This window comes from Mercenaria mercenaria, chromosome 4, assembly GCF_021730395.1.
Source record: "Mercenaria mercenaria strain notata chromosome 4, MADL_Memer_1, whole genome shotgun sequence".
Taxonomy (NCBI): domain Eukaryota; kingdom Metazoa; phylum Mollusca; class Bivalvia; order Venerida; family Veneridae; genus Mercenaria; species Mercenaria mercenaria.
Window position 1 is genome coordinate 24,347,091 of NC_069364.1, and position 12,227 is coordinate 24,359,317.

The 12,227-nt window shown below is 36.6% G+C and overlaps 1 protein-coding gene across 5 annotated transcripts in view; it reads right to left on the reverse strand.

The window, feature by feature from the left end:
- LOC123551218 (syntaxin-binding protein 5-like) overlaps nt 1-12,227 on the reverse strand; it is a 145,883-nt gene that overhangs the window by 104,280 nt on the left and 29,376 nt on the right. For all 5 annotated transcript variants that reach the window (XM_053540772.1, XM_053540768.1, XM_053540771.1 and 2 more), the window contains exon 7: nt 3,963-4,046. In XM_053540772.1, coding sequence (XP_053396747.1) covers nt 3,963-4,046 — 84 coding nt within the window. The remainder of the gene's footprint in view (nt 1-3,962; nt 4,047-12,227) is intronic.

Genomic DNA, 12,227 nt, shown 5'->3' on the forward strand with positions numbered 1-12,227 from the left:
AACCGTTTACGCATCACGAGTGAGCAACGGCATACGAAACGATAGTGATTTCTCCACCTGAATAAATCCCACACATTTTTGGCACGGAAGTCTCCCCCGTATAACAAATCAAGTACACTATGTCAGTTAAAAACAGCACTGCAAGCAGTCAGAATAGGCTAAATGTAAACTAACAAGACTAAAAATAAGGTTCAATTCTACTTAATTACTTACCAGTTGTTATTTATTTGAATTTGGTAAATAATCCTCGTGAGCCATCGCTGCATGTTTATATTCGGGTACTCTTTGGATTTTATCGCTATGTTTGAAATACGTAAACTGTCTCCGCCAATGAAAACGTTCTTTACAACCACCGTCTTGTCAACGGTAATCATGGCAGGCGAAGGTAATTTCCGAAAGCGAAAATGTTAAATAGCGAATTTGTAAGTAATAAAGTAGGATTGAACCTAGTTTTCGGTCTTGTTTGTTTGTGTTTAGTCTGTTATGAACGGTTATAACGATATTTTAAACTCGCACTGTGAGCTTGATGTGTTTTATGGGGGAGACTTCGATGCGAAAAATGTGTGGGATTTATTCGGGTGGAGAAATCACTATCGTTTCGTATGCCGTTGCTCGCTCGTGATGCGTAAACGGTTTGGAACTGGGTTTTGAAGTAAGGTTTTTCTGAAAGATTAATCTTTTGCCGAAAAGGCGGCCAACCATTGATAAGGAAATATTGTTTTGAAAAAAAAATACGGACCTGGAAGCAATGCACAGTCATGTCAAACTGTTCTTGATCACCTTTCTCATGGCTCATTGTCACAGGAGCAAAATTTTTTTCAAAATGGCTTTTTGTCATTTTTTTCCTAAGAAAACATTATAATTGTAGTAAATTTAAGTGCATATGGCTCATGGATCCATACTGTATCCTTACGCTACTGCCACCTGTGCCCTACAATGGTCAAAATTTCTCTTTACTGACAAACACCTATGGTTAAAATTACCTTTATTAACAAACACCCAGGCCTACAAAGTTTTAAATTTCTCTATACTATTGTGTGTTTTATTTGACCTGGCGGGCGGGGTTTCGCGACGGTCCGCTGCATTAATGTGCAAGATAAGTAGTATATTTGGCAACCTTATTTCTTATTTAGTGGCCATTTACCTTACCTTGTAACCAATGTAGTGTGGAATTTTTGTCGTTTATTGCCCTACCTATTTTCTGTTTTTTTTGAAATTATCATTTTTTGCATAAGTCAGTTATTAACTCCGCCCCGCCAGGTCGAATAAAACACATAATAACAATGATTTAAATTTCCCTACAGTGACAAACATTCTGATAGTGGTCTAATTTCCCCTACAATGACAAACATGCCTACTATGGTCAACCTTTGCCTACACTGTAACTCAATCAATATGTTAGAGTATCAATAGACATCTTCTTGAGAATAACTACATGAAGCTGCCATCAAAATATTGAGCGAATCGAGTGAGTGACAGGGCACATTGTAAACACTATATGAAACAATAATATGGCTTGAGAGTATGTATAATTTGACAATAAAAGGCAAACTTTGTTGACACGTTATTGTCAGAAAATACCAATAAAAGCTTGGCAATGTGTACAAGCAATAATGATTACAGAGATCTTTAGACACTTTGGCTGCTTTCATGCCATAAACTGATTTATGGTAATGCTTGGAGACAGTAATTAGGAAATTGCTTTCTGGCTGTACTGTACTTTTATTTCTCAAGTAGAGAAACTCATTTTTTGGCAGCAATACTAAAAGATTTTCTAAACCAATGCCTTAGAGACTATTGTATAAAGCAGAGAATTGGTATCAATCTCCTCTTTCTAACCACTGATTGGCTAATTCTGAGCTTAAGTTTAAATCTATCTGACCAATGACAATGAAGCATTTTGAGACAGTTTTAAGCAGACGGATGGTATATGTAGCCCACATTTTTTTCAAACCAGGTCACTATATAATTATATACAGTGGAATATAAATAGAACAGTCCAGGAAAATTAATCTGACTTTGTCATAAGCATATTTTCTAGGAAAAGAAAACTGACAACATTATATAATTTCTTGTGACAATTTGACCCCTGCTGAATTACTACGTTAACAAGAGTGCAAGAATGTCACAATATACGCCCGTCACAGCAAATTTCTTTACTCTAGCACCTGTATTTGCAAATGGAATTTTAATTTTGTGGTTGTTTAGTAATAACATATTGTTTTGTTTTCTAAGTCCACAAAAAAACTCCTTACCAGGTAGAGATACCTTAAAATACACCTAAAATTGGAAAGTAACATCTATGTTGTACCACAGAAAAGTGGTCTTGGTTTTTCCCTACGGTCAATAATAAAAAAGTTACAATATAAGTTATTTATAGTAACAACTAAGGGAAGTAAATCTTAAAAAAAAAAAAAAAAAATATATAAAATTGTAAGTCCTCACAAAAATCTTTACCAGGTAGAGACTGGTCAAAATACACCTCAAAATTGGATGTAGCATGCATGTTGTACTACAGAAAAGTGGTCTCGATTTGTCCCTACAACTAGTAATGAAAAAGTTACAATATAAGCTATTTATAGTAACAACAAAGGGAAGTAATTCTAAAGAAGGGAACTGCGCATGACACTTCGTCTCATGATGGTGTATAATTGTGTCAAGTTACATCAAAATCCCTCCATGCATGAAGAAGAAATGCTTCGGACAAAGTCATTCTTGTATCTGACCTTTGGCCTCTAAGTGTGACCTTGACCTTAGACCTAGGGACCTGGTTCTTGCGCATGACACTACGTCTCGTGGTGGTATACATTTGTGCCAAGTTATATCAAAATCCCTCTATGCATGAAGAAGAAATGCTCCGGACAAGGTTTTCATTCTTGTATCCTTTGACCTCTAAGTGTGACCTTGACCTTAGACCTAGAGACCTGGTTCTTGCGCATGACACTCCGCCTCATGGTGGTGAACATTTGTGCCAAGTTATATCAAAATCCCTCTATGCATGAAGAAGAAAGCTCCGGACAAAGTTTTCATTCTTGTATCCTTTGACCTCTAAGTGTGACCTTGACCTTAGACCTAGGGACCTGGTTCTTGCACATGACACTCCTTCTCATGATGATGAACAATTGTGCCAACTTTCATCAAAATCCCTCTATGCATGAAGAAGATATGCTCCGGACAAAGTCATTCTTGAATTTGACCTTTGACCTCTAAGTGTGACCTTCACCTTAGACCTAGGGACCTGGTTCTTGCGCATGACACTCCGTCTCATGATGGTGAACAACTGTGCCAAGTTTCATCAAAATCCCTTCATGCATGTAGAAGATATGCTCCGGACAAGGTCTGTGGACGCCGCCCACCCACCCACCCGCCCGCCCGCCCGCCCGCCCGCCAGCCCGCCAGGGGCGTTCCCATAATACGTCCCGTTTTTCAAACGGGCGTATAAAAAGGAAAGTGTTCTGCTATTATTTCTGTATAAATCAAGAAGTGCCCAACTGTGAGGCCAACATAATCTGTACAAAAATAGGACCATTTTAACAGCTGTAATACATCTGCAAAAGACCTGTATTCTAAAACTGCTGTAGTACATTCAGGTCTCAAAAGTACAGCTTTAAAAACTAACAGTCTTAAAATTACAGCAGCAAACATACTTTGGTAGGAAACACAAGTACTGCCAGCCATTTTCAAAGCACTGTCATGATACAACTGAAATTCAGAGAGACACCAACTCTTCTAAAATATCAACTTGGTCCTTTAATGTTACCACAGTGTTCCAAAAGTCATATTTTAAACTAGCTTTTATTGTAGGGAAGGAACATAGGTGCTCCTCATTTTGCAGGCATCTAGGGAGAATCATCATTTTTTACCCCTGGTGTTAAATGATACCTTTTTACCTTTGACATGTGATAGTCATGGTGTTCACAAGGTTTTAAGAATTGCAACCAAAAAGCAGCAAAAACACTTACCTCATGCGCTTGGTATCTAAAGTCTGCTGTTTTATTTTTGAGGTCCCACAGGACAATGGCTCCAGATTCAAATCCTACCAGTAACTGAAAATGTAATTAATTAAATCAATGTATTAAGGAATGTTTGAATCCATGACTGTCAGAAACTAATCTTATCTTTATGGAAATAATCAGAGTTCATGAACAATTCAATCCATAATCATAAGAATAACAATATTTTTGAACATTTGTGCCAAGTAATATTAAAATCCCTTTATGGATGGTTGTATTACAGACTGGACAGGAAAAAAGCCCTGTTGACCTTGACCTTGACATTTGAGCTAGGAGCCCATGTCTTGTACAAGACACAATGTCTCATAATGGGGAACATTTCTGCCATGTTATATTAAAATCCCTTGATGGATGCTCGTGTTACTGACTGGAAACATATTCGGGATAAACGAACAAACCAAAAATTATCAGTGTTTATGTAAATTGTAAATCCATGTTCATGGAAATATTCAGTGTTCGTGGAATGTTAATAAGTCCATATTTAGGACGGGCAGTTGGAGAATATCCTTCTCATGCTCCTCACAGTCTTTCCACGTGCAGCTACCTACACGTATTATACTTGAGCAAAAACTACATTTTATCGACTATAGATCAGTCAGTTTATTTTCAGTAAAAAATGTGCATACACATAGTTCTGAGCATTTAAACAAAGTAAGTGTTGGGGCTACCATGGACTCTTAAGCTGAAGGAATGGAGACCTGCTTTGAGGGGTTGAAAAACCTTGCCACATTTTTCAAAGGTTGCAGAAATGTTTTTCTAAAGCCTGCATATCCCATTAAACTTTCTATAGCTTGGTTTCACAGTTTAAAGAGGGCAGGACAAGTGTGAGGGACAAGCCTAGGCCAGGGAGGCCTGCTGAGGCAGTTACGTATACAATGGTGGCAAATGTTTTGTCAACAAAGATTGCAGAGTGACATTGCAGGAGGTAGCTAATCGGTTTAGGTTCGGTTCGGTAAAGAGTCATAACATCAGACTTCACAGTCATGCAAAATGTGCAAGGAGTTTAAGCTGTCTCCCTCTGTTAGCATGGTTATGCTGGTTGCATTTGGGATTCACATGGAACAATACGGGCTCATTTCATGCCAAAAGGTCAAATTGCGACTCCTAGATACTATATTCAGAAGTAATTTTGAAGAAACTCAAAGAAAATCTGAAAAAAGTTGCATCCCGGGCTAGCCCGGTAAAATGTCCTTCTTTTGCATGACTATGCCCCCCTCTCATAGTGCCTCATCTACAGTAGAACTTATCAACTTCTACAAGTGGCAATTTCCATCCTCCATACAGCCCACACCTTGTCCCTGTGCTTTTATTTTGTTTCAAGAATTGAAAAAAGGCTCACTGGAAACAAATATGAGACCAGGGCAGCTTTGACTTCAGCTGTAAATTGGTACCTCAGCAGTAGTTCTACTTCACGGTTTGCAGACGGAATCTAAAAGCTCCCACGAAGATGGCAAAAGTGTAAAGACATAGGCGGGGAATACATTAAAAGAGAATAAACGAGAATAAAATGAATTTTTGAAAAACTTTGATGAAGAGTAAAAAGTCCAGATATTTTCCGAAAGCCCCTCGTATAAAAGTAATAGGTGTTCATGAAAAGATAAAATGTATGTTGGTGAAATTAATCAGTGTCCATGGTTCATGGAAATAATGGGTATAAAGTTTTAATACACACTCACAGAAATGATCAGTGTTTATGGATAGTTTAATGAGTATTAAATCATGTTTATAGAAAGTGTTAATCTATCATTAGGAAAATAATCAGTGTTTAGGAAGTGCTGAAATAATCAGCTAATTTTTATATGTGTCTATGACTTGTTTAAATCAACATTATTGAAATAATCAGTAACTTCAGATTTGAGTTCATGATAAGAACTGCTAAAGTTAGAGAGCAGAGAACTTTTGCGGACGCATCTCCTTGCTGACCTTTGAAAAGCAAAAAAACATCAAGTTGGTCGAAAAGACCTATGAAAAGCAAAAAAAAACATCAAGTTGGTCAAAAAGCATCTGACAGTTTTTGATGTTTGATAATCATTGTAAAAAATATCATTAGCACCTGATGGACTATTTACCAGTTTAAAAGGTTACAAGACTAAAATGTTTCTAGTACCCACTATGGATCACATCAACATACTCTAACAGTTGATTCAGGTGAGCTAAAATGTACCATATTTGAGCTACAGTGAAACTCAACTCATTAGAGCCCTGACAGGCCGAGTACCAGAGTTCACTCAAGCAATTCATCTGGTCCCTGGCTTGTTTTCCTTATATTTTCTATCTTTGGACAGCCGGAAAACCCTCTAGCGATTGGCTCATCCCCTTGCAACTGTCTCCAGCAATCAGTATTTTACTGTATCCCCCTTTTTTTATGGAGGCAAATCTCATTATAGCTTTTTCATCTAAGTTTCCCACAAACCAAATCAATTCCAATGATTAGTGTAAACAAACGAAGTTCTCAGCTTTCAATCTAAGGTCAATAATTCTATCTGTATCTTTAAACGTTTGTTTAACATGCTGAAGAGCTGTCAAGGAGAATCAAACCCATCAGAAGATGTTTGTAAAGACATTGGAGCAGTTTCATCCTACAGCATACATTCAAACCACTCATGGGACTGTTTCCAGATAACATTGGAATCTTTAAAATGATGTAAATGTCCCTGGAGTACAAAATTTTGCTTGGCATGTTCTAAACTGACCATTTTTTACCTTAACTTCTGTGAAATTATTTAATAACCATGGGTATGGAATTTATTAGTGATGGCCATATTGTGTATTTTGCAGGGATAAGATATTTTTCATTTTATCTTTTCAAGATAAAAATGAATGGGAACTATATTTATTTGTTCAGATTTTGTGCATTCATGCAACTACAAATCAATATTGATGATTTCAGAGTTACTGGATAAATAGTACGTCACAACTTCAAGATTTGATTTTTCTAAAAACATATATTCCTAATTTAAATTAAGTCCTTATATGATATTCCATCAATTAAAGAACAAAATCTATAAGAGGGTCGCATGCACACCAGGCCTTGGGACGATTGTTGATTGCAGCAAACTTCATTTCTGCATCAAACTTCTTTTCCTTTCCTTTTTTTTTTTACATTTATTTTCTTTTATCCTTCCCGCTTCGAAAATCTCATAATGTTATCTAAAAAATAATACACACACACACATACCCTAAATTCAGACCAATGCCATTAAATCTTACACACTTAAAGAAACAAATAATATATAAGCCTTTTTTGAAGACTTGTTTTCTAATCCTATGTATAATTTGCTCATATGTATCCAACTGTATATGAGCTGTGCCATGGGAAAAGCAACATAGTGGCTTTCGGACCAGCATGGATCCAGACTAGCCTGCGCGTCCGCGCAGTCTGGTCAGGATCCTTGCTGTTCGTTAACAGTTTCTCTAATAACAATAGGCTTTGAAAGCAAGCAGCATGGATCCTGACCAGACTGCGCAGACTGGTCTGGATCCATGCTGGTCGCGAAGCCACTGTGTTGGTTTCCTCATGGCACGGTTCATATATGCAAGTATGTACTCAATGTATTCGAAATAAATACTGTTTAAACCAAAATCTATTATTTAGGTAATACCGGTAACTTTCAACATTATTTTCCATTATAAAAATCAGTTAGTTCATAAGAATTAAAGATACATTTCTGATGTATCAATTTTATGTAATAAGACAAATAAGGACCTGTGAATGACCTTGACACTAAACAATTTGACCTTGCCAAACCATAGCTATAATCATCACATTTAATGAAAAACAGCAGAATAGTGTCTCAGGAAAAAGAGATTATCTCGGCACAAGTGGCAAATCTCGATCAATATTAGCGCGTAGCCCTGCAGAACATTTCCCATCTAAGGCTTGTAACATGTGCCTTATATAGAAAACTGAGCAACTTTGTCAATACCAATACTTACAACAAGTGTAAATATACAAACATATACTAGGATAAGTTACCGCCTCTTTCAACTTTAAATGATAAGTTTTAATGGGGCAATTTAGATACACCAAATATATTTACTACATTGTGCTGTGTTAATTGGACATTAACTGGCCATACCTTTCATTATTACACTCAAATAAGGAGATGCTACCACAGGTCCAAGATCATAACAAGAGCACCAAAATGTGGAGCAATATGCCTGAAGGTATGACCTTTGACCCCTAAGTGTGACCTTGACCTTGAAGCCAGCCATCTGAATGTGCTCTGCACATCGTCTCGCTGTGGTGAACATGTGTGCTGTTTCTTTAAAATCCTTCAAGCAGTTCAAGAGTTACAGATAGGACATAAAACAAAGTCACATGACCTTTGATCCCTAAGTGTGACCTAGACCTTGAAGCAAGCCATCCGAAACATGCGGTCTGCATGTTGTCTTGATGTGGTGAGCATTTTTGTAGTTTCTTTGAAATCCTTCAAGGGGTTCAAGAGCTACAGAGCGGACACGAAATTGCTAACGGACGGACAGACGTACGGTCACCGGTGTTATAACACAATATGCCCCTTTAGGTGTATAATTAAGTGGATGTTGCTAAAAATGTTGTGCCAGTAACCAACTAGAATGTGTCTATAGGACACAGGGTGTGCCTCCCCCACTGGTACATTTGTCACAAATAAGGGACAATAATTCAAATGTTTACAGTCTTAATGGGGTAACAGAGCCTAAACTAACATATTATGAAAAGGATTCAGTATTCTAGGCCATATACTTTTTGAGCTATGAGCATCACAAACAAAAATATCCACTATTTTGGCTATTTCAAGGGCCTTAACTCTGTAATAAGCAATAAAATTCTCAAGAAGAATGCCAAGTTCATATTATGATAAAGACTCATGCAAATTTTCATCCTTTTATATGAAATACTTTGAGTTAGAGGCATCACAAGGTGAAAATGTGCATTTTTAACTATTTCAGAGGCCGTAACTCTAAAAATAGGAGGCAGACCCACATGAAAATTAGGAGGTGCACAAGTTCATATCATGATTAAGACTCATGCGAGGTTTAATCAACTCTTATTAAATACTTTTTGAGCTAAACGCGTCAAACATGTAACAAAGTCCCATTAACTAAAGGCCAATGTTGTCCCAGTAACCAATAGCAAAATGTTGCCACAGCGACCAAAGTTAAGATATTATACTAGTTACAGAAAGTGGTATGTTGTGCCTAGTCAGTAAAAAGAAGGTTCTATGCAGTGCCTGTGATGTTGCCTTAGTCATCAACTGGATATACTTCCCAGTAACCAATAGTTAGATTTTCCAGAAACAAAGGCGATTATGCTGGAGAACCAGTGACAAGATGTTATAAAAGTCTGATATATTACGAAACAACAGTCATAATGAACCAAAACTACAGCTGTTAATTGTTCTCTCAAATCTTCATGTCCCCCAATGATACTAATTTATATGACTTAAGGTTATGTTATTACATACAAAAAGAAATAATATTATTATTGACTAATAGTTATAAAATTTGGTCTGTAGAATAAAGTATAACCTTTGGCTATCTATTATTGTGAAATATGTATTTTCATGGGCATGGAATTTTATTGGGGTTTTTTTTGGCCAACATGTCTATTTTGTGAGGATAAGAATTCATAGATATAAATTGAATGGGAATTTTACGTATTTGTTGGCATTTAATTTCATGGATTAACTATACCACAAAACCCACAAAATACATCCCCCATGTCAGAATAATAACCATTTCAGTATAAGTAATTCTGGTCTATACAATGAAATTACTACAGCAAAGAAGTTATCAATATCCACCTACACAAATGGAACAGGACTGGAAGTGATTTATATCCCCCCATCCCTAACCAATATTGACGTAAGTCTGGTAACATTTCTAGACCACAATTGTCACAGTATCATCAAGAAGCCTGTGTAAATAGTCCCATTTCTTTTTATATATTATCAAATATTAGGGCATAAGACATACATAATTACAGTCCTTATATTACCATTTTCCCTCCCCACGTATCAAAGTTCAAACATCTGAGTAATTTTAACATCCGGGACTGTGATATCTTATAACTAATCCAAAGTAAAAATAAATGTTTACCAAAAAAACAAAATCCTATTGCAAAAAAAAAAGTCATAATCTTGAGCGGTCTCCTACTGAAAGACACTTTTATATCTTAAGTACAAAAGAATTCAAACTTCCACTGGTAATATCATTTTTTATCTAGTGATCATTTCTTCCAGTAAAAACCTTTCTAGGAATATATAATCAGGATTTGTTTGTTTGTCTGCTGGGTCTAAACAAACAAAACATAAAGATATTGAGAAACCCCAGTTCTTACAAGTTTCTCACTTCTTATAACATTACACTAAATTTTTGGTTGGATTTAACGTCGCACCGACACATGATAGGTCATATGGCGACTTTTCAACTTTAATGGTGGCGGAAGACCCCAGGTGCCCCTCCGTGCATTATTTCATCACGAGCGGGCACCTGGGTAGAACCACCGACCTTCCGTAAGCCAGCTGGATGGCTTCCTCACATAAAGAATTCAACGCCTCGAGTGAGGCTCCAACCCACATCGATGAGGGCAAGTGATCTGAAGTCAGCGACCTTAACCACTCAGCCACTGAGGCCCCAAAAACTTCTCATTAAAAATACCTAACAGGATGTGATTTTCAAGTGGTTAGGTGACAAAAATCTATTACAATTATACTCAAATCCAACTGACCGATTGCATGTATACTCCCTTATTATACACAACACATTTCAGCCTGGCATTCTATTACATTTTTAGAGTTAGAGAATTAGAGTTATATAGGGCAATTCCAGCAGTCAAAACCCTGAAATCAGAACACAGCCCTTTTTTTGTAAATTTGGGGAAGGGTACCAGGTCCCTTTTGGAGGGGAAATTTACGTCGCGAAATCATTGTTTGGAGGAATATATTTGCTGAAAAGTTGTTAAAATCAGGACTGAAAATCAAAACTAATTTGATTTTTTTTTGCATGGGGAATTTTTGGCCAAGGTGGGGAAAAAAGTATACTTTTTAGATTGGGGAATGGGGCCGAATTTCGGCCCTAAAATCAGCATAAAAAAAGGCCTGGAACATGTCCTGAAAATTCCTAGACCTGGCAACACTCAATTTGCAAGATGTGCAGAAAAATGGAACAGCAACAGAACAATGTTGAACAGTTTCTAAAACATGCCAGAAAAAAAAGATGGCACAGGAAAAATAAACAGGTAACATGTGAATGTCATCAAGCATTTTATCTGGCAAAGAAAATGCATTCCTTTTGTTTTGCCCAACACCAGGGCACAAGTTTTTGTCAAAATATACATCGAAGCACTGCCCACTTCAGCATCAGTGGCACAAGTAGTATCTGAGCTTGTTTAAGTAATAAATTTGGTACCCAACCATCTCCTTAATATTTTCTATGACACAATGAATAACTCGAATATTTCCTCTTAGGACATTTTACTGTATGTATGGCACATACCTTGAACTTTCTAGGCATTCAACTGAGAGCTGTTCTGAAAGTCTTGGAACATATTTTGTTTTGTGGGTTTTTCGACAAAGCAATCAAAACAGTATCAAATACAAAGTATATAACCTGGACGGCAAATTTTCATTCTGTTCATTATTCAAAAAAAATTGCCTTTTCATGAAACTTAAATTAGTACCACTAATGCAGTAAGAAAATGCAATTTCACAAATTTATTTTCAAAATCTGTACAGTAAGAAAATCCTTTGAAAGCAAAGAACAAACTGAGCCAAGTAAAGTGTGCAATCCTTCACATACTCTAGTTCAACCTTTTGTGGAATGCTGTTATACAAATACATTGGATGGATTCCATGTTCCCAAAGAATCAGAGTATAACGACACAAAGTACAGTCCATAAAATAAACAAACGTGTTTGTAAACATGGACGAATCCAAACAGAAGGGGAAGAAGCATTTTACAGAAATATTTCGATGGCAAAATACAATACATATTGTAACCCTGACCAACCTAAACCAGGCCAGTCTTTTTTATAAGTACAGTAACACGGCTGACCCATTTAAACGAGCTATATAGACTTTTTACAGCAACCACAGCATTTATTATCAATAAAATTGGTTTTGCTTGTTTTTGTTTTTTTATTTTCATTTATGTAACGGCAAGCAGTTAACCTAACCAGTGTTCCTGGATTCTGTACCAGTTAAAACCTGTTCCCCACATGAATCAGATGTC